The sequence below is a fragment of the Leuciscus leuciscus genome (genome assembly GCF_965113295.1).
Source record: "Leuciscus leuciscus genome assembly, chromosome: 15".
In the NCBI taxonomy this organism is placed as follows: Eukaryota; Metazoa; Chordata; class Actinopteri; order Cypriniformes; family Leuciscidae; genus Leuciscus; species Leuciscus leuciscus.
Window position 1 is genome coordinate 20,337,663 of NC_138739.1, and position 22,624 is coordinate 20,360,286.

Consider the following 22,624-nt stretch of genomic DNA (forward strand, 5'->3'; position numbering starts at 1 on the left):
GACAAGACATGGCAGGATCACATGACAAACAGGGAATCACATGACAGACATGGAAACAAGACATGACACAGAAACATGACCAGAACAAACCCAAAACGTGACAGAATCCCCCCCTCTAAGGGCGTCTCCCGACGCCCAACAAAACCAAAACACAAGATAAGATCAGGAGGGTGGTGGAGTGGAGGAGGTCATGGGGGAGGGATGGTGGGCCAGGCCCGTGCAGGGGGACAGGACATGGGACGTGGCATGGCGTGGACGGGCCTGGGTCATGGCATGGCGTGGGCGGACCTGGGCCGTGGCAAGGCGTGGGCGGACCTGGGCCGTGGCATGGCGTGGGCGGACCTGGGCCGTGGCATGGCGTGGGCGGACCTGGGCCGTGGCATGGCGTGGGCGGACCTGGGCCGTGGCATGGCGTGGGCGGATCCGGCAGTGCAGGAAGCCAGGGCGGATCCGGCAGTGCAGGAGGCCAGGGCGGATCCGGCAGTGCAGGAGGCCAGGGTGGACCAGACAGTTCAGGTGGCCAGGGTGGACCAGACAGTTCAGGTGGCCAGGGTGGACCAGACAGTTCAGGTGGCCAGGGTGGACCAGACAGTTCAGGTGGCCAGGGTGGACCAGACAGTTCAGGTGGCCAGGGTGGACCAGACAGTTCAGGTGGCCATGGCGGCGCGGCCTCCATGGTCCTATCAAGGACCCTACTGCCCCCCCCCCCAAATTTTCTTTGGGACAGCTATGGGGTTATGGGCTGGAACAGACAACGACTCCAGAACAGAAGTGACGTGAAAAGTCTCAGCAGTCGTGACGTGAACAGGCTCTGGCTCGGCAGACGTGACGTGAACAGGCTCTGGCTCGGCAGACGTGACGTGAACAGGCTCTGGCTCGGCAGACGTGACGTGAACAGGCTCTGGCTCGGCAGACGTGACGTGAACAGGCTCTGGCTCGGCAGACGTGACGTGAACAGGCTCTGGCTCGGCAGACGTGACGTGAACAGGCTCTGGCTCGGCAGACGTGACGTGAACAGGCTCTGGCTCGGCAGACGTGACGTGAACAGGCTCTGGCTCGGCAGACGTGACGTGAACAGGCTCTGGCCCGGCAGACGTGACGTGAACTTCAAATGTGTGCACCGACCACACACACCATATGGCTGTGGCCATAATTGTTAGTGTAGCCATAACTGAGGGCTCAGGTTCTGGCGTGGCGGCGGCCATCTTGTCAGGAGACACAGGCTCGGCGGCGGCCATCTTGTCAGGAGACACAGGCTCGGCGGCAGCCATCTTGTCAGGAGACACAGGCTCGGTGGCGGCCATCTTGTCAGGAGACACAGGCTCGGCGGCGGCCATCTTGTCAGGAGACACAGGCTCGGCGGCGGCCATCTTGTCAGGAGACACTGGCGTGAACAGACTCGGACTTGGCAGGCGTGACGTGAAGAGACCCAGACATGGCAGACATGACGTGAAGAGATTCAGGCTTGACAGACATGACGTGAAGAGATTCAGGCTTGGCAGACATGACGTGAAGAGATTCAGGCTTGGCAGACATGACGTGAAGAGATTCAGGCTTGGCAGACATGACGTGAAGAGATTCAGGCTTGGCAGACATGACATGAAGAGTTTCAGGCTTGGCAGACATGACGTGAAGAGATTCAGGCTTGGCAGACATGACATGAAGAAATTCAGGCTTGGCAGGCTTGGCAGACATGACTTGAAGTGGCTCAGGCTTGGCAGACATGACGTGAAGTGGCTCAGGCTTGGCAGATACTGTGGGTTTGTGGGGCTTCTCCTCAAAACCCACAGTAAATGAGGAACCACTCAATAATAGGGCATAGTCAATATATTGGGCCAAGGACCAGTGGATTTTTCCCCCAGGAAGCTGGGAGCGAATGGGCTCATTCAAATTCACTCTAAATATGTCCTTGAGGGCCACGTCGTTAAAATCCAACTGGTGAGAGAGTTCACAAAATTCAGCCACATACGTTTCAATGGGAAAATTTCCCTGGCGTAGGTTCAGGAGGGCAACCGCTGGGTTCATTGTTGTAGGTCAAGTATTCTGTAAAGGATCCACTGGAGGCAAGTTGTGAGATGAGAACCCATGTGTAGTTTATTGTAACTAAAACAAAACATGAAACAAAAACATGGCGTGGCATGAAAACAAAAACCAAAGCAAGAACATGAACTTCGCACAACAGCAGACTACAGGAAACAATACTTGACAAAGACACATGGCAAACATGAGGGCTTAAATACACAGACTAATGACAAAACAAGGGACACCTGTGAACAATGATCAGACACTTAACCAATGACAAGACATGGCAGGATCACATGACAAACAGGGAATCACATGACAGACATGGAAACAAGACATGACACAGAAACATGACCAGAACAAACCCAAAACGTGACAGTGAACCAAACATTTCCCTTCCAGATCACCGTACAATGATAATGTTAGCTGGCCATGGATTTGTGTCAAGATGCACACCAGTATTTTTTTTTAAATATATATCTTTTTTTTTAGGCACGTTTATAAAAGCTACTTAAAAAATTCTAATTGAACTAAGGCCAAATCCTGGCTTAATCTAAGCCCTCTCTGTGAAACCGTGCCTATTTTTTCCCCCACCTTGTTTTTTATTCTTATTTTTTCACGTTGCGGTTCAGGGCTTCCATGGTATTGTAATGTGTTGGCATATTGTAAAATAAAATTGTATAATATTATTTAGTTTGAAGTGTTAATTAGTTCAGTAGACTGAAATAAAATGTCACATCTGCAGTTCTCAAGCTGACCACGAGAGGTCAACAATCAACAAATTTTAGCACATCACTATCCCACATCTTCAGCAGAACTAGTATTTTACAGCTCTGTTTGTGATTGCTTTTCCTTTGGAATTCCAAAGCTGCCAAAATAATAAATACATAAATAAACATATGAAGAATTAAAAAAAAATTAAAATTAAAATTGTATTTGTACTTTTATTTCCTTATTTATGTATAATTGTATTTTTCCACATTTATTTATTTTTTCATTTATTTATTTCCACATTTATTTTTGTATACATGTATTTATGTCTTAATTTTATTTTGTTCTCATTTATTTATTTCTACATTTCTTTGTCCTCATGTAATAAGGGGGGCATGTTTTACCTCAGACAGAGCTCAGAGTGGCAGTGCTGAAGCTTTGAGGCCACAGTGACACTTTGTGGTGTGAACAAACGAAATGAGAGGTGTGTGATGAGAGGTGTGTGTGGGCTGTGGGCACATGCCCTTTGCAAGTCACACAGGAAATTAATGACTTAAAGCATGATAAAAGATTTTGGCCATATTTCCCATCTCGAAGTCATTTAATATTACCCTAACTGCATGCTATATTGGGTGATTATAAATACTCTTTATCCTGGACATGGCCATAATAAAATCATCCGGTCAGGATTTTTAAAATGTCTTGGCACACATAAACAGAAGCCGCATCTTCAACAGATCTGAGAACAGACACTTTTACACAGAAGCATGTACATGTGAAATGATACAGTATTAATCACATTTTATGTAAATACACTGGATGAGGCTGATAAGAGTTTGCTTTTATTGTCGATGAGACTCGCACACCAGCTCAGAGAAACCAGAGTACATTTCACTGAAGTCTACGCAAGTATATTGATCAATGCGTTTGAACCACGACTGCAAATTCAGTTTCCATTCGCATTTCCTAATTTTGCATGCACAACATGTGACAGTTCGAATGCTTAAAAATATAACACATATTTCAAAGATGCGGCTCTGAAAATACTGATTAATCACACATCTTAGGCTAAAGCATCAATTGGAATTATTTGCGATTAAATTAAACAAAAGGTGCTCATGTAAATGTAGTTTACATGCCATACATTGATAGTTACAAAGATGCATCATGCCAATTCAGACAGCACCTGTTGTGCCCCCTCAGATTTTTGAGCCAACTGCATAGTAATACTATGGAAGTCAATGGGGTTCCTCAACTGTTAGGTTACCGACATTCTTCAAAATATATTCCTTTGTGTCCAGCAGAAGAAAGAAATTCATACAGGTTTGAAACAACTTGAGGGTGAGTAAATGATGACAGAATTTTCATTTTTAAGTGAACTATTCCTTTAAGGCACCTTAACCCATGCTAAGGCGGGCTCCTCACACCTCCTTAACCTGTTCTCCCTGGCAAAATGAATCGCTTTTACACGTCCATCCACCAGGCCTTATTGGAGAATTTCATCTGTCTAATCTGTCTCATACATGAGTCCAATTCAAATGCATGATATAAATATTAGGGATACTAGGCCTAAGATATGGGAGGCCTAAAATTATGGGAAACAGAGAGAACAGGTCAAAAGGGGACAAAATGATGGGAAACACTGAACCTGTCAAAAGTGTATGTGAGGATAAGAACTGGGAAAAAGGTTGTGTGAGGACAGGATAAAAACTGAGTGAAAGGTTGTGTGAGGACGAGAGTGGAAAAGTACCCAAAAAAACATATATGAAATAATATTTTAAAAAGCGCATGCGCAAGTATGGCCACCAATAGAAATTGGACATTAATGCAGGTGTTTCTAATCGTGGCGAAGTGACGAGGAGGAGCAAAAAGAAAAAGATAACTATGTTAAAGCTAATTGGACACCAAGGGATGAGAAAAAAGGTATAAGACCTGAGTGTAAACCACTGTAAGATCAGATGACTAGCTACCATCTCACTTTGTTGAACTGCTCAATAAAGTTATTTCTTCTGAGACCTGAAACTTCGACTCTGAAAGATTTCTTCTGAGACCTGAACCACACATCGAAGACCTGAACCAAAGATTGTGCATTGGCCACAACAGCCTCTGATAAAGCTTCTGCCTTTGCTGTACGTCTCCCTACTTTACGTTTACCGTGCTCCTTGTTGACATGGGGGAACACCTGGAGAAAAGAATGCCCTCACCTGCTCCCTGGAGGGAGATTGTCGCTGTTAATGACCTTGTTCCCTATAATGCCTGTCAAGTAGTCCAAGCTAGCAGGTGTTCAATGGCTCTCTCTGTGGTCGGAGAACGTCCACTGTGGCTTAATCTATCTGGTCTCCCCAATAGTGAAAAGTGGCGCATAGCTGGAGCATCGGTTAAGCCTGGCCAGGCTCTCCTTGTACCTGCTGCCACTTTAATGCCTCAGCGCTGCGAGGCTTTCAAACTTTGCTTTCCTAGAAAGCCTAACTCCCCTGCCACTGGATGGCATGTCCATAATGCAGACACGGCTAATGAATACCATGGTAAGCCATCGGCCCAGCAGAGTAACCCCTCTCCTACTAAGCGCTGGGGGAAAATGTATTTCGCTGAGGCTGTGGCCAAGAAACCAAACACCAATCCCTCTGACCCCAAACGCAAGCAGCCGGCCCGATGCACGGCCACAGGGGGCTCTAAGTCCATGTGGTCCCTTACCTGGCATTGGACATTCACTCTGTCGAGCCAGACTTGGTGCATTTGGATGCTTCTGCAGAGGTCAGGTACGTGTTTCATATGTTTCAGAGAACTAGGGTTATGAATGGTAAGCTATTGTTTTATGGTTTGGATGGCGGTATGTCTGGCAACATTCTTAATCATGACCGGCTCAGAAGCGAATACTATGAATGGCCAGAACGGTCTCGACCCTGACGTCTACAGCCAGGTGAATTTACCAGAATATTGTAATGGATTGATTAGGTATCCCACGGCAAAAGAATGCAAGCACCCATCTAAGAAGAAACAAGGATCGAGTGGTGGGGTCAGCAAAGGCTCAAACAAAGAGGTGTTAAAACTCCCTTATACCGGTAAATACCTTAATGTATGCTATACTGAGGAATACAATTGATGAATTGGCAGTGGAAATTAAACATGACAGTCAGTGACTTTAGGCAAAGTCACTTGTTATTTTCAAAGAGACTTGCTTGGTTAAAGGAATATTCAGGATCCTTAAATTGCTAGAGCCTAGATAAAGTTGTGTCTCGCAAGTCTGTGGGAGGTGAACTGTGTTTTTTTTTGTGTGTGTGTGTGTTTTGTAGGAGGATTTGTACATTTTAATAGGTATTTTGAACCTACAAATACACTTCCAGATACATATGCACGCACACACATAAATAGAAGTCCAAAGGGCACAAGAATTCCCATATATGGGAAACAGTGATGTCACCAAAAACCCCATCTGAAGCAATAGAAGGTTAAAGGGATAGTTCACCCAAAAATGAAAATTCTGTGATCATTTACTCTCCCTCAAGTTTTTCCAAACCTGTATGACTTTCTTCCTTCTGCTGAACACAAAAGAAGATATTTTGAAGAAAGTCGGTAACCAGATGTCTGATGGACCCCATTGACTTCCATAGTAGGAAAACAAATTTTTCCTGCAGGACCAGCAACTGTTTAATTACCAACCTTCTTTAAAATATCTTCTTTTGTGTATAGCAGAAGAAAGAAAGTCATACAGGTTTGGAACAACTTGAGGGAGAGTAAATGATCACAGAATTTTCATTTTTGGGTGAACTATCCCTTTAATGTTGCAAGGCTCAGTCATGGGACTTAGTTCTTCTGGAAAAAAACCAAGAAACTGCATTGGAACAATGTAATCCAGTTCCATATAAATATGACTGCATTTTTGACTGTTCGTTGCTGCATTTTTTATTTTGATGTTGATTGCATCCCTAGAGAGAAATCAAATCTCTTCTAGCTTAATCCTAGCTAAATTTCTTTTGGTCTAAACTGCTCTGCTGTATTACTGTAACTTGAAAAACCTCGGATGAGAACAAGTTCATATTTACTCCAATTGCTTGAACTGCTTACAAGGTAATTAGCCTTTGTAATTATTCACTCATACAGGACTGCCCTGTTGAGATTGAATAAGCTGAAGTGTTATATCCTGTAACATTTTCTTTTGATTTGCTACGAGTTTTAATCTTTGTGTAACCAGTGTTTTTATCTTTTGTATAAACATTTTTATTTCTAAAGACAATCACTGTTAAGTCTTACTTCAGCTATTATAAACAGTTCTAATAGCAAAAGACAGAGCAATTAATTAATCCTTTTATAACCAAAGAAGAGGTTCTAAGAGCGATTCTGCTGGGAGGTAAGCATGAATTTCATTCATATGTCTTGTAAGTAATGGATATTATTGTTTCCTGGGAGTGTAGGGACTACACCTAGATTTACTGGTATAAATTATAACAAGCAAGTGAGGGAATAATACCTATACTGACCTGACAGCAAAAGATCGCCTAGACACCGCCTAGACACATTGATACTAGGGGTTAATCAGTAAAGTGAGAGTAATACCAGATCTCACCACAGTTTTTTTCCACAATGGGGCCCATCAACTGTTTGGTTGCCAACAAAGAAATTCATACAAGTTTGGAACAATTAAGGGTGAGTAAATGATGACAGAATTTTCATTGTTCTGTGAACTACCCCTTTAAAATGGCTACTAATACAAAAAGCATTATTAGAAAAATAAATACACATAAATTATATTGATAGCCTAACAATCAGGTAAACCCAAGTCGCTTCAGTCCATTAAATGTCCATCTTGATTTTTTACTAACAATAAAAATGATTATTATCTTTAACTTTATAAAAAATAATTAAATATTTCACATCAAACAGACTCTCCATCAGAGGGCAGACTGGGCTTCTTGTTTTGGAATCGTACCACGTGACAAACAGAAAACAAACAGAAAAGACAGAAGCTGTGTTTCAAATACATAGAAATTCTCTTATCAGTGCGCAAGACTGGACGTAAGTTTTAATACTTTCTCATTACAGTTTACAGATTACAGCTCTTTGGTAAAACAGTATGAATGTGATCTATCGTGATTTAAATTCGAAGTTAGAGTAGCCTACGCCTATTTTTATTCTTGTTCAGTGGGTTCGAACTTTTAAACGGCCACAGACATGAAGCTTGTTGAAAAGCGTTAGGCTCCTGAAAATGAATAAAACGTTTCTAAATGTTTTTCTTTCCTCAATTTTCTGTTTTTATCTTAGGCTGTTATTATGTGATTATGCGAAATCAAAACTTAAGTAACGTTATCTTGAAATCAGACCGTTAGATTTAGACAGACAGATAACCACCAGCGTTTACGGTGAATGAGCTTATGCATTTAGTTTTTGTCAACGAAACGTGAAACAAAATAAAGCTGTGGGCTAAATTAAATATTTGGTTCACAAATAGTAGGCTAATTCATTATATATTCTATAGGAATAGCATATGTCCATAATAATAATTCACAATAAACAATTATTTTAAGTTAATTCAAAAATAATAGAATAGATTGTGAACTTGAAGCAAAGATTAAAATGACACATGAAAGTAACTATAATTTGTCCAGTTAATTAAAGGTTGAGCACATATAGTGAAAATCATGTAAACTGATATAATATGTAGGCTAACACATAGGCTACAGGTAGTGTTTATAATATTTATTCCCTCTATTGCAATGTACTTATGGCTAGAGCCATGTGTTGTGAGGAGATGAAAGCAAAACTGTGATACAATATATTAAGCTAACTCAACATTGGTCATTTTTCTTTTTGAATAACTGTAACATATCTCAGTTTATCTTAGTAACATACTGTGATCTCCAGGTCATCTCTTCTGACATTGCTCTGCTGCTGTAATGTCAGAGGAACGAGGACAAGACTCTCCATCTGAGATGAGTCTCTCAGAGAAACAGAGGTAAGACTGCACTTTATAGACAATGTCCAAGTTAATAACTAAATAATGTACTGAGGTTTTTCTCAGCCTTTCATTTACTGCACACAGTTCAAGTACACACTCAGTTGTATGAGTATTTATTATATTAGGTCATACTTTTTTTCTATGATATCCATCTGGATGATGAATCTCTTCATGTGAGACTGAAGTATGTGATGTGGGTGATTGGGAACTCAAAAAAAAAAACTTAAAACTCAGTTTAGATGAATTCAGTTTAGAAGAGTTTAGGGAAGGCAAAGATATACACTCGGAAAGAATGTAGGAAGGAAACTAGAGTTAAATAGGAATGCAGGAAATAACTGTGCATTTTGTCCTTGTTCTACTTGCACAGATGACAAAGGGCCCATTTATATTGTGGCAGAACAAAAAGTAACAAGATATGATTTGTGCAAGGTGCCAAAGTGTTGTGCAAAAATTGCCTGTTGTGTCTTTGGATTTGACCACAATTTTCCACACTAAATGTCTTCAAATGAGACTTAAATATCTACTGTAGTAAAGTGTTTTGCTCTTTGTGTCATTAGTGAAATATCAGGCTCACATGTGTCCAGCTCTGTGTCTGTGAAGAGTGACCATTCAAAAGATAAACCACCAAGGTTCAGTGAGAAAACACCATCATCTACCGAAGGGTATGTCATTCTTCATATGCATTAGCTAATTTCTCCACTGTGGTGTATGTGATAGAACTTGACTGAGTAAAACAATTAATCTCAGAACAAGATTTTCTGGGAAGCTGCTTCTCTCTAATGAACTTTAGAGCTTCTTTCCATTAACACAATTACACAGGTAGTCACTAGGGGGCATACATTCACCATGGAAAGACACCAGGCAATCACACATAAAACTGTCTATTGCCATGAGAAGGACAAATGTATGGCTATAAACTGCATTCAGTTACACCAAAGCTCTTCAAATGAGACTGAAGAATCTCCTTTAGTAAAGTGTTTTTTCCTCTCTTCTCTTTGTGTCATTAGTGAAAGATATGTTTACCAAAGGGTACTTCATGTGTTCCTTATTTTTGGTCACACATAGAATGTGTTAGAACATATTTTGGTGAACATTTATCATGAAACATTATAGTTCAAATATTTATCAGAGTATTCATTTTAGATTTTTAATAAGATGTTCTGTACTTATTCTCACAAAGAGGATATGCAAAGAGCAGTGATTGAAAAACCTAAAGGGAGCATCAGCAGAAAAGATCCAAACACTGAAACTATTTAGAGATATATTTTTATTTGTCCTTGAGCGGAAATTTGTTTCCACTGTAGATGCGTACACAACACAAACACATAACGTTAAATTATCAACATATCACAAAATACAATCAAAAATAGTCGCTGACATCACAAAAAAACAACAACAAAGAGAGCATAAGTGACGTATCAATAGCCGATTTCCTATGTATTTAGAGCTCGTATAGATACAGGAACAAAACTGTTACTATACCTTGCCTTTCTACACATCGGTAACCTATACCTACGGCCAGAAGGCAGGGGGATCAAATATTTATAGAGTGGGTGGTCTGGGTCGTTTACATTTTTTTTGTGCCTTTCACAACGTCAATGTAGAGACACTATCCGATACATTTGGAATAGGGATACCAATAATTTTATTTGCTAATTAAGTTATCATTAAGAATTTGTTCTTGTTGGTAACTGTTAGCATATGAAAAAAGAAATAAAAAATGACACCATAAGTAAGGACTGGCTCAATTATACTGTGGTACAAAAGAAGAAAAAGACAAGACTGAACAGTCAAGTGTCTTAAGTTTACGAATAGCTATCAGTCTTTGTTGACAGCACTTGTAATCCCCTAGTGTGCTGGTTGAAGTTGAGATTTTGATTCAAAGTAATGCCGAGATATTTGATATACTCTACCCTTTCAACTATCTCTCCTTTTAATGGTAATGCTAAAAGCTTGAATTTGTGCTTTTGGGGAGTGAGTTATATTTTTGAAGTGAGTTATATATTTTTTTATATTACCCATTTCATTCTGGTGTGCTGAACTGCTGCACAGCAGGTTCAAATACCTGTGATCAATACAGTATTTACTATTAAACACTTGACCCGGTGTTCTTTGCTCATAGGACAGAAAATATTACAATAAGACCTAGTTTTTATTTTAAAGTATAGCTCAGCCAAAAGTGAAAATTGTCATCATTCACTTAACCTCATGTCATTCAAAATCTTCGGAACACAAAGAAAGATATTTTTTAATAGTCTCTCATAATTTTTGTCCTTCCACTGAATGTCCATGCAACCAAAACTTTGAAGTTTTAAAGTACATTAACATTTTAAAATGAATCCATATGAATCGAGCGGTTTAATCAAAGTCTTCTGAAGAATCACGATTGCTTTATGTGATAAACAGATTTAAGTTAGCATTTTATTGACATATAAACATTAATCATCGCACATACATAGAGCACATCAAATATGGTAAACGGAGGTTCAAACATGTGTTCTTGATGTGTGAGGAGGACCAGTGATGTTTGTTCTTGTGCTTCAAGCATGTAAGGTTGAGCTGCAGTTGACTGTATTTTATGTGCTCTATGTATGTCCGTTGATCGATGTTTATATGTGAATAAAACCCAAAATTAAATCTGTTCATAAAATAAAGCTCAAAATGGAAAAGAAAACTGCTTAAAATTGAACTTAAAGGAGTAGTTCACTTTAAAATGATAATTACCCCATGATTTACTCACCCTCAAGTCATTCTAGGTGTATATGACTTCCTTCTTTCAGACGAATACAATCGGAGTTATATTAATAAAAACCCTGATGCTTCGAGGCTTTATAATAGATTGTATAGTGGATTGCAACCATAAGTTTAAAGCTCAAAAAAGTGCATCCATCCATCATAAAAGAACTCCACACGGCTCCGGGAGTCCGGGGGGTTAATAAAGGCCTTCTGAAGCAAAAAGTAGGTACCCAGATCCTACCCTTTAACAATAACTTAAAGAGCTGATGCTTTTTTTTTCTCTTGGTTATAATGTGATTTCTCTTATATTTTGCCTGAAAATTCAGTATTGTATTTTATTTTATATATGTTTATTTTATTTATTAATAGCATTCGGTATGGGTCATTAGATTCAGATTTCCAGACTCAGAGGAACAACAAGGATTTCAAAGGTGATCTCCTGTGGATCTTCCAGGTAGGAAAACACAATGTTCCTTTGTTTTATATTTTTAACATAACAAACAATACGTTATTGAACAAAGTACCCTCTCAAAAATACTCAAGACAATTTATTTTCTAATTCCTTAGCCAAAAAATAGGGATGACATTTTTTATTTGTCAAAAATGAAAGCTAATTAATATTTTTGTCTTTTGGCTGTATTTTTATGTACATTTTTAATTACTAAATAAATAGTTGTGACCAAATATTGGTGGACGATTTGGTTACATTTTGTTGTTCTTTTTTTTTTTTTGTAGGATCTTGAGAGCAAAATAATCAAGTTTCTGAAGAATGAGCTTGGAAAGTTTAAGAAAATATTACAAAAGGAGAACACACAATGCTTAGTGAAGGACTTTAATGAGAACAGATGCAGTATTAAAGAAGCAGCTCTTGATCTCACACTACACTACCTGAGAGAGATGAAGCAAGATGAAGCTGCTGATACTCTAGAAGGTAAGAGACTCATGACCATCTGTCAGATTATCACTTATAAATGTGTCACTTATAATTGAGAGAAAATTAGGATAAAAATATTTGTATTTTTATCCTGGTGTTCAGATGAGCTGGCCTTCATTCATCCACTGAAATGTAGCCTAAAGAAGAAGTATCAATGTGTGTTTGAAGGAATTGCAAAGCCTGGTGACTCCACACTTCTGCAGAGGTGGGTAGAGTACCCAAAAACTGTACTCAAGTAAAAGTACAAGTACTTATAGAAATATTTACTCAAAGTAAAAGTAAAAGTAATAATCTTAATAGTTACTTGAGTAAGAGTAAAAAAGTATCCAATGAAAAAACTACTCAAGTAGCGAGTAACTTACTTCGGATCATATAGGGCAGGCCTCTATTTTATATATATATATATATATATATATATATATATATATATATATATATATATATATATATATATACATATATATATATACATACAGTATATATATATGAAGACTTCAGATGCAAAAGCCTCTGATTGCCATCTGAAACTTTCTTCTAAAACAAGCATTTTTATCAAGCTTGTATATTTAAGTTCAGTAATTTCACTTTAATGACAATTAATAGGTACTTTTCATTGCCATTTAAGTGAAATAACTGAACATAAACATACAAACTTGATAAAAATGCTCTTTTAGAAGAAAATTTCAGATGGTACTTAGAGGCTTTTGCATCTTAAGTCGTCATATATATATATATATAAAATAATATTATTTAGATTTTTTTTATTTAAATGACTATTATTTTCATAAGTAGATTGGCTCTCTTTGCAACAAAAAACATTATTTCTGCCATCTGTAGCCCGAAAATCATTGCCTGTCCTTTGGTTTGTATAATAGTAACTTATACAACTACATTTGGATTATTAGACAATGTCGAAATAAAGTGAATCTGCAGAGTGTTGCATTCAAAGGCATGTAATTGACACAGAGAAGAAAGAGTTAAAACTCTTCACATGTGCTCGCGCTCATGACTGCTACTTAATAACATCTGAACACAAAAAAACAAACACAAGTACATCGACGGATCTTTTTCTGTCTGTTCTCCGAAATATAATCAAATGTATATTTCTGCAAGCATGTTTAAACTGGTTAACTGTGTGTACGGAAGGCAAAGGCATTCGTTTTCAAGTCGAGTTCGTACGCCACTGCGCAACAATACACACACACTACCGCGGGATGGCGGGTGTTCATAAACTGTGAACAATGGTAGCTTATTTAATGTAGAAATGAATGTATTATGTCCAAAAAACGGGTAATGTCATCCTTTCTAGTAGTGCTATCATGGCATAATAATCTGTTTGGTTGTAAAATGTATTACCTGAGTTAAATGAAATCGAATGTATCGTCCTGTGGAATCATTCATTCACAGACAGCTTACGAAGATGTTCAACTAATAAAGATCTTCATCGCTGGCAAATATATGATGCATTTGAAGATTTGCTCTCACTTGACTGTACTGTAGGTCCACGGCCACTTCATCCAACGCTCTTGATGTCCTTAAATCTTCCTGTTACGACTCCGAGTCGAGTGTGAATTGCAATCGCTTCAGACGATTCAGTGCGTGCAGGAACTGAACAGAATCAGGAACTGAATCATTCAAACTGATTCGCGAACCGATTTAGACAGATCTGCCAACTTGTTTGATGAAGTCTTTGAACAGAATCGACTCAAAAGAGTGATTCATTTGTGAATTGAGCATCGCTCAAGCCCAGAAAAAAAGATAAACTACGCATTTAACAACACATTGCATCAAAATAAAGTAACGAGAAGGACGTCGCCCAACGTAACGAAGTAAAAGTACAGTTTTTTCATTAGAAATGTACTCGAGTAAAAGTAATAAGTACCCAAATTCAAATCTACTCTTAAAAGTACAATTTTTCCCAAAAAATACTCAAGTAAATGTAACGAAGTAAATGTACTTCGTTACTACCCACCTCTGCACTTCTGAATAACATCTACACAGATCTCTATATCACTCAGGGTTGTAGTGAACAGGTAAATACTGAACATGAGGTCAGGCAGATTGAGTCCTTTTCCAGGCGTCATGAACCACAAGAGATCCCGATTGAATGCAAAAATTAGTTTGAAGCTCCTGAACAAGACAAGGAGATCAGAACTGTACTGACAAAGTTACTGAGTTGCTGGCATTGAGTCTGTACTGAGTTGCTGGCATTGGAAAATCTGTCTCTGTGCAAAAGTTTGTTCTGGATTGGGCCGAAGGAAAAGAAAAAGCATCTGCAGCATCAGAAGCGACAGCATCTGCGAACTCAGACATGAGGAAATCTGCTTCTTGCTGCTCTCATCTGGATCACCACCAGACCAGCAGCTGCCAGTAAGATTCCTCCTGACTGTATCGACCGTGTGACAGAAGTACGAGGATTCAATGATGCACAAAAGGAAGAGTACTTCAAAAGAAGATTCAAGGATAAGAAAAAAGGTTTATTTTGTTCAGTGACCATTCAGCATTAACAGAAACATGTAAATGATGATTTTTTACAGGTGGAATACAGGAAGAAGAACATTTTATCTTCAATAAAAAGCCTGCAAACGATACTGATGATATTGAGATTAAACAAACATAATGAAGTATATGTTGAAGTATATGTTGCTGATCTTAAATCTGATTTAACAAATAAAAATTTAGCACACAAATATAACAAATGATACAAACTGTACTGTCTAAATTGTAAGTTAAATCATTGTTTCTTACATGAACTATATTTCTACCAGAAAGACTCGGGAGAATTAATACTGTGACAATGAACATTTATTTAAGAGCTCAGCAAACAGATCTTGATCTTGAGATCTGCTTAAGAATAAACTGGGTGTTCTTGCCAATTAAATAACCCATTCTCATTTCATTCTCATAAATGAATGGACTCTCATTTACAAGCATAACTTTTCTCCTCATCGGTGTTACATATGGAACAATAATAGGAGTATTTTATTTAAAAATAAATCTTTGTTTTATAATCATTGGTTTAGTAATGGTATATTTCATGTTAGACAGCTTTTTAATAATGAAGGTCTGCTTTTTAGGTATGCAGAATTTCTTTCAGAATATAATATACCCGTAAAGAGTTTGCCACAGTTATGGATATTATTCCATCTGGCATACTCATGCTTTTCAAAAATAACACTCTCTCGTCGGGTTCATTATCTTCTCTTGAACCTGTCAACACTCCTATTGGTGAGATATGTTTCACTGGAAAAAAAAGGAAGAAATTATAAAGTAAGAGTTATTTTCCTTGATTATTTCTGCACCTCCTGCAATCTCATATTGGAATGGTCTTTTTGATCATTTAAATTGGAAGAATATATGGTCCGTACAACAAAGGTTTCTCCTCACAAACAAAGTAAAAGAAATATCTTTTAAATTAATTTATTTACCCAGTCAAAAAAAATCAGTTTTGATTTTGACACTAATTGCTCTTTCTGTCAGAATGACACTGAAACTATTCTTCACTTGTTTTGGTCATGCAGTTATACTGTGCAACTTTGGAAAGATGTTAGTTGGTTTATCTCAAGCAATATCTTGCAAAATTTCTCTATGAATCCCAAAACTGTTATTTTTGGATTTTTTGAAGCGGATTCAAATGCCCGCGTAATAAATTTAATTATTTTCCTATGTAGATTTTATATTCACAAATGTAAGTTTTCAAATTGTAAACCATTTTTTTTTTTTTTTTGGTATTCTTACAAGAGATAAAACGGTAACACTTTACTTGAAGGGGTGTGCATAAGACATGACACATGTCATGAATGTGAAGGAGGTTTTATGCATGTTTATAAAACCTCTTTTTCACTTCCAATTCCACTTTTTTGTGGAATATTGCACTCGACCTGCAGCACTCGATTGCTCCTGTCTGCCTCGCTGCCTAGTGCCTGCTGTGAGTTTGTCTGCTTCGGTGCTGTAAGCTCCGTATTAGCCTCGTATTTCCTTGTTTTGAACCATCATTTACTACAATTTCTAGTTGTTTATACTACTACTAAATACAGCTTACCCAACATCGCTGGCTTACTAGCACAACACGCTGGTAATTCGCTAGCCTGTAACGCGCCACCCGTGCGCTCAGCTATTTTTATTTATTTATTTTCTCTCGCGCGCTCGCGCCTTTGAGTTCATAAAAGCTCAGGTGAGTAAGAATCACTCAACAAACACGGTGAGTAATGTCTTGTCCTGTTATTATCATGCGTCGCGTCTGAATGCGTTGTTGTTTTTGGAGCTCTATCGATTTGATTTATAATTCTTGATTTTTCTCTTTAAACTCGCTTACAACGAAGATTTTCTACTTTTCCTCACTGAGAAGCACTACTGCTCAAACCTCATAGTTACAACGCGGACTGTTGAGCAGACGCGTCTCAAGCCTATTAGTGATCCAACGCTGCATACTCTTAAAGGTTACGTCCGTGGATCACGGCTGAACGCGTCTTCTCCACACTCACTTATAAACAAACATTTTTTTTATTTTTTTTCGCCTATCGTGCGTCTACTCTACACCCCTACCACTAAAAAAAAAAAACCCTAAAAAAACGTCTCCGGTTACTATCATAACCTCGGTTCCCTGAGAGGCGGGAACGAGACATTACGTCACTGACGTATATGGGAACTCCCTTCCTTCTCCGTTTTCACTGAAATCTTATAGGCTAATGCCAGCTGGAGACAGCTGGCCAATTGACGCGAAACATGCAAATGCTGACTGGACCGCGGGCAGTATTAGCATGGGCGCGACAATTACGTCAGAATCAAGACTGAACGCTAGCACGGCGGCTGACGTAATGTCTCGTTCCCGCCTCTCAGGGAACCGAGGTTACGATACCCAGCTAACAATGACCTGGCGGTCCACCAGCGTTTTTTGGGCGGCACAAAGTCAGCGGTTTGACACGGTCGGACCTCCGGCGGCACACCATCGGCAACCCGACTAATCTGAAAACCCCGTCGGTCTGCCAGCGTTTTTTGGGTGGCACGCCACCAGCGGTTTTCCGCGGCTGGCCCACCGTCGGCACACCAGTGGCAAGCCGATAGTCGGTCCACGTGTTTCTGAGCGCTTACAGGACGTCTTTAATTTATAAATGTATATTTGTTTTAATTTATTTTTACAGTTAAAAAGAATCTGAAAGCACAGAATAAAAAAAATGGTGAAACTGACCTAATAGCTGCAGCAATATCAAAAGCAAAATGTTGGTGATATAAAAAATACTGCCTATGAGCATTTTTAGCACGCGTTCAAATGAAATATGGGGCTTGAGTGTTCGTAAAAACAACAACAAAAATATTTAAATTATTTTAAAAAAGCCACAATTGTCCCACTATCACGTGCAGTAGTGGTAATTGCACCTATGCATGGGTCATATAACTTCAAAATGAGTTTTAAATTCATAATTTTATGAAGAGATTTTTATTCAAGTAAGGTTCTTATTTTAGATATTTATGTTTGTAAATGCTGTGTGACTGTGACGCGTTTTAATGTGCGTGCGCGTGAACACTCGAGCCGGGTTCAAACACTGGAGCAGAGATGAGTTGCCAAGGAAACGGCGCGGGACCGTCAGCAAAACTCCGTCTCTCGCTGTTGTTTTCACTGCTTTCAGGTGAGTTTAGCCTCTAGAATCACACAAATAATACACACAACTGTTCTTGACACTTATCTTACTTGTAATTGACACGCTTCTGTTGAATATTTACTTTATAGAAATGGTTTAGTGTCTTCGAAAAAGTCCGTTAGCATCTCAACCGTTTTCAGAAGAGGTAGGCTAACTTTATAGCTTGAGCTTTTGTTTATGAAAGTTTGGGCCTTTAATCACATCTTATGTGTAGATGAGAGGTTTTGATAGTTTTGTAAAGATTTTGCTTGGACGTAAGCTAATTTATCGTAAACGTACTGTTAATCGGTGACGTCACTTACATGGAGTACTTAAAAATTGCTGAAACTAGCTCAACGGTTAACAAATATTGATAAAAATTGTTCTGTGATTTCAGCAGCAACACAAATAATCCCTCTACAACAGAGGAAAGCTCCAAAATGTCGACATTTTTGAAGAAAGCTGCTGCCAGAGAAGTGGGAAACACAGGTGAGGTGAGGAAGCTCATTAAATAACAGAGAAGATTTTCTTTTTCCCGAAAATACTAGTTAATGTTATCTCATTGCTATTTTTGTCAACTTGTTCTCTTTCAATTAGGACTGGTTTTATATTTCTATTTCCATCTGATTAATCGTGGGCCTCATTTAACTGAGAGTAGGCATTTATGAATAATTTTGGAAATATTAAATAAAATATGAAAAACATTGCACTGTTGATCAAACTAGTCTACTTTAATGTTTCAAAAGGAAGTTTGATTTGTTTTGTGTGTATCAATGTCAGATGGATAAATGAATATTAGATGCAGTTCAGGGTAGGATCAAGTTTCTCTCTGTGAAAAATAATGTGTGTAATATTCAAAATATTTTCTGTGTTTTAATGTGTGTGTGTGTGTTTGGGTAGCGTGTGTATGCGTGTATCCACACATGCTCAGGTCCAAGGGCTCGATGTTTGCAAGCACACATGCACATATGTGTATATGAACATAATGAACATGTTCATATTTTACTTAATATTTTCAAAATTATTCATAAATGCCTACTCTCAGAAAAATGAGGCCCACGATTAATCAGATGCAAATAGAAATATAAAAACAGTCGTAACTGAAAGAAAACAAGTTGACAAAAATATTGAATCCAGAATTGGGTGATAATATAGCATAACAAGTGATTTATAAGCTATTTTTTATAGACCAGTTATTTTTGACCGGGAACACCACAAGTGTTATAGGGTTTTGAACACAACACAATGAAAAAGTAAACCTAAAAACATACATTTTGTTATCCTAATTAAGAAATCATTGTCTGTTCTTTCTCTTTTCTGCATTTCACTTCTGTTGTAGCTTCTGTCCTTTTAATAAACCTGTCATTATATAATAATATTGTTGTCTCTGTGGCAAATGGTTAGTTGTGTTCCTAGATCCTTCCATGCAGATGCCCTGCACCATAGCAGAGTTGAGCTAATCATCATCTCTGAGGCGCTATCACCCATATGACTAGTAAGTAAAACCAAGCCAAAGACAAATTTCCACTTGTGGACAATAAAGGAACTAAACTAAAGCTTCAAACATACACTAATGTTGTTGGTAAAAAAAAAATATTTTTTTTTAAAGAAGTCTCTTATGCTCACCAAGACTGCATTTTATTTAATTAAAAATACAGTAAAAACAATAATATTGTGAAATAATATTAAAACATTTAAATAACTCTTTTCTATGGAAAACATCACATTATCCTTCAGAAATCTAATATGATGATTTGATGAAACGTTTATGATTATTATCAGTTTTGAAATCAGTTGTGCTGCTTCACATTTTTGTGTTTTTCAGGATTATTTGATGAATAGAAAGGGAAAAAAAGCATTTTTTTGAAAAATCTTTACTCTCTCTCTTGGTCAATTTAATGCACCCTTGCTGAATAAAAATATTTATTTTCTATTCTTATAAAAATAATCATTCTATTGAACCCAAACTTTTGAATAGTAGTGTAAACTACCATTTATATATGTTGGGTCTATTTAACAATCCTGGAGAGAGAAAAAAGAAAGTGGATTAAAATGTTACACTGGTTTACAAAAAAATATTAATCAGCACAACTGTTTTCAACATTGCAAATACTCAGAAATGTTTAGGACGTTTGCATTGTGAGAATGTATAGTATTCAAATATAAAAATGCTGACTCGTTAGGTCATGTTTTCTCATTAAAATCTGACGATTTCCTATTAATTCAATAGAATGTAAGGGAATAACTCTAGAATAACCTTCCTGATATGTTTGGGGCCCAGAAACATGATCCTAATTTAAATCTAGATTAAAGACACATCTCTGTAGCCAAGCATTCAATTTACACATCTCATAATCTTGCACTACAGTTATATGTGATGAAATAATAAAAAGTGCACATGATCATCTTTTGCCTAAAATAATATGACAGCAGCAATGCTAATCTTTCTCCTGTTGCTTCCCTGTTTCTAGTGTGGATCCAGCCTCACTCGTGAAGACTTCTAATGACACCAACACTCAAAAAGACTTCAGATGGTGGCACCTATAGATGGACACAAAACTGCCAGATATTATCCTTACATTGCATTGGCCCAGTTTCACACACTGGCATTGGCCCTAGTTAAATTAGGATATTTAAGTAGCTTTTTTAAATGTACTTCAGAAAAAAAGAAGGAAAAAAAAACATTACTGGTGTGCATATTGAGACAAAACAATGGCCCTGAAATATTTTAAGATATGTCAGTGCAAGTTGCTTCCAGTTAAGACAGTTCAAAAATGCATTTTAGTCAGGGACTATCTTAAGCCTTTTCTGTGAAACCGGGGAAGGTAAGGGAAGGTTTGCATGACAGTTTTGCTGACAAATAAACAGGAATATCTTAGTACACGTAACTAAGAGAAAGAGTAAACATTGTTCTAACATATTACCAACATTGTAAGAATAGCGGGTTAAAAATCTGCAACCCTTTGAAGGATAGCAATTAGGACTTTAAACTCATGACTTGGATTATCTTATGGACATTACTTTGTTGCCAGAAGATGCTCTCCAGTGAGTAGCAGTCGCCTCTGGCTGATTAAAGGATATTTTGCGATTGTATAACCTTGAACATGCATTTTTTGTAAAGCTGCTATGAAACAATTTGTATTGTGAAAAGCACTATATGGTTTTACTATGGTACAACTGTACCAACCATGTTATTTATTTATTTATTTATTTTTCAAACCATGGTTCAACTAGTAATATTGCTGTAATAATTGCTGTAAAATTATGGTAATCATGACTATAAACGTATGTTTTTAAACCTTGGTTGTTGTGAAAGCATGGTTCATTTTGTTAGCAACTATGGTTTTACTGCAAATGCTGTGGTAAAACCATGGTTAATTTTCATAAGGGTACAACTTATCCTATAATGTCCTTGACTAATAGTCACATTGGATAAAAGAATCTGATAAATGTAATGCAAATGTATCCATTTCATCTGTTCACTGAAAATTAATTTAATAAAAATTTATTTGCAACTGCTATTGAGATTGGTGTACATTGCTTTTTTTATCCATTATAGTGAATTTTGGTTAGCATGAGTAACTGATTATAAACCGTGGACCGACCGTGGTCCGCCAGAAAACACTTATTATAAACCAGCGGCACGATAGCGGACCACCGTCGGGAAAGCGGCGGCTGCCGCTGGAGGTCCGCTAGCCGGCGGGCCGCCAACTTTGCCACCGGTGGTCCGCCACTGGCCCGCTGGACTCATGTTAGCTGGGTAGTAACCGGAGACGTTCCCTTTCAAGGCGGTCACTTCGACATTACGTCACTGACGTATATGGGAACTGTATAGAATCCCGCCGTGAGCGCAGTGAAGATAAGCCCAGAACGGGGTCAAGCTACACTCCCACGAGAGACAACAGTTCTAAGCCAGCAGCGCCGCTAGGAGCACTCGAAACTGATAGGCGAAACTAGACCAAGAACGTCTGCTCCGACCTTAACAAGTTGCATATCCAATGCAATGAAGCAAAGACTGCACTGGAGAGGGCAGCACAACACCATAAGCACTCGAGCACAAGAGTTAACACAGTGTCGACGGCAATAGCGGTGACAGCTGCATAACCTTATAGCCATACACAGAGTTAACAGGAATTGAAAACTACTGCGTAATGCGGAAACAGCTATGTAACATTATAGTCATAACACAGAGTTAGCAGCAATGGTAACTCTGCATAATGCAGACTACTGCACAGCTGGTGGTAACAGTTCATGAGTACATTAATAAAACTCACCGAACCCACGACGCTATAGGCAGTGCATCAAACTTGAAACCCTGGCGAACGTGTTCTGAGAAGACAGCCAGCATACCTAAATCCCATAGGCATAGCCAACATTGAAAGCGTCGAATTCAGTGAGAAAGTCTCAGTATAAACAGCACGTCCCTAGTACCATCCATCAAGCACACAAACAGCTGGTCAGACTGCTGCCTAGTGATCCACGTACATCCGCAAAGCCCTTACAGGGCCAACAGCACTCTGAGCATCGGCATCATGCGAGGCTGACGGCTCAGCAGATAAGGTGGGCAGGGATCAAATCTGTGCTCTGAACGGTGTAAGCGACTTCGGAACGCAGCTTGGTATCGGACGGAGAGTGACGCTGCAGTCACCA

The 22,624-nt window shown here is 38.5% G+C and overlaps 2 protein-coding genes and 3 long non-coding RNA genes across 16 annotated transcripts in view; 3 read left to right on the forward strand and 2 right to left on the reverse strand.

Annotated features, from left to right (window-relative positions):
- Positions 1–22,624, forward strand: part of LOC309475585 (uncharacterized protein) — a 518,877-nt gene that overhangs the window by 323,596 nt on the left and 172,657 nt on the right. The window lies entirely within an intron of this gene.
- LOC309475704 overlaps positions 1–22,624 on the reverse strand; it is a 164,250-nt gene that overhangs the window by 97,726 nt on the left and 43,900 nt on the right. The gene's annotated exons all lie outside the window — the stretch shown is intronic.
- LOC309475675 (uncharacterized protein) lies at positions 6,163–12,730 on the forward strand. Of its 7 annotated transcripts, none has more exons than XM_082138592.1 (7): positions 6,170–7,081; positions 7,615–7,746; positions 8,573–8,683; positions 9,244–9,348; positions 11,792–11,876; positions 12,158–12,353; positions 12,459–12,729. In XM_082138592.1, the coding sequence occupies exons 3-7, from the start codon at positions 8,625–8,627 to the stop codon at positions 12,593–12,595; spliced, it is 582 nt and encodes a 193-aa protein (XP_081994718.1). In that variant the 5' UTR covers positions 6,170–7,081; positions 7,615–7,746; positions 8,573–8,624; the 3' UTR covers positions 12,596–12,729. The 7 variants fall into 7 exon arrangements, with proteins under 7 accessions (XP_081994724.1, XP_081994721.1, XP_081994718.1 ...); XM_082138594.1 differs by lacking the exon at positions 6,170–7,081 and adding an exon at positions 7,146–7,377; XM_082138593.1 differs by lacking the exon at positions 6,170–7,081 and adding an exon at positions 7,349–7,377 and having other exon boundaries at positions 8,593–8,683.
- Positions 13,927–17,983, reverse strand: LOC309475725. Its single transcript, XR_014197815.1, has 2 exons — positions 16,853–17,983; positions 13,927–16,719 (listed from the first exon to the last, which is right to left on the reverse strand). It is a non-coding gene; the product is annotated as an uncharacterized lncRNA (long non-coding RNA).
- On the forward strand, positions 17,990–21,495 carry LOC309475688. Of its 6 annotated transcripts, none has more exons than XR_014197763.1 (3): positions 17,990–18,468; positions 19,379–19,469; positions 20,446–21,495. It is a non-coding gene; the product is annotated as an uncharacterized lncRNA (long non-coding RNA). The 6 variants fall into 6 exon arrangements; XR_014197764.1 differs by having other exon boundaries at positions 19,391–19,469; XR_014197767.1 differs by having other exon boundaries at positions 17,990–18,463; positions 19,391–19,469.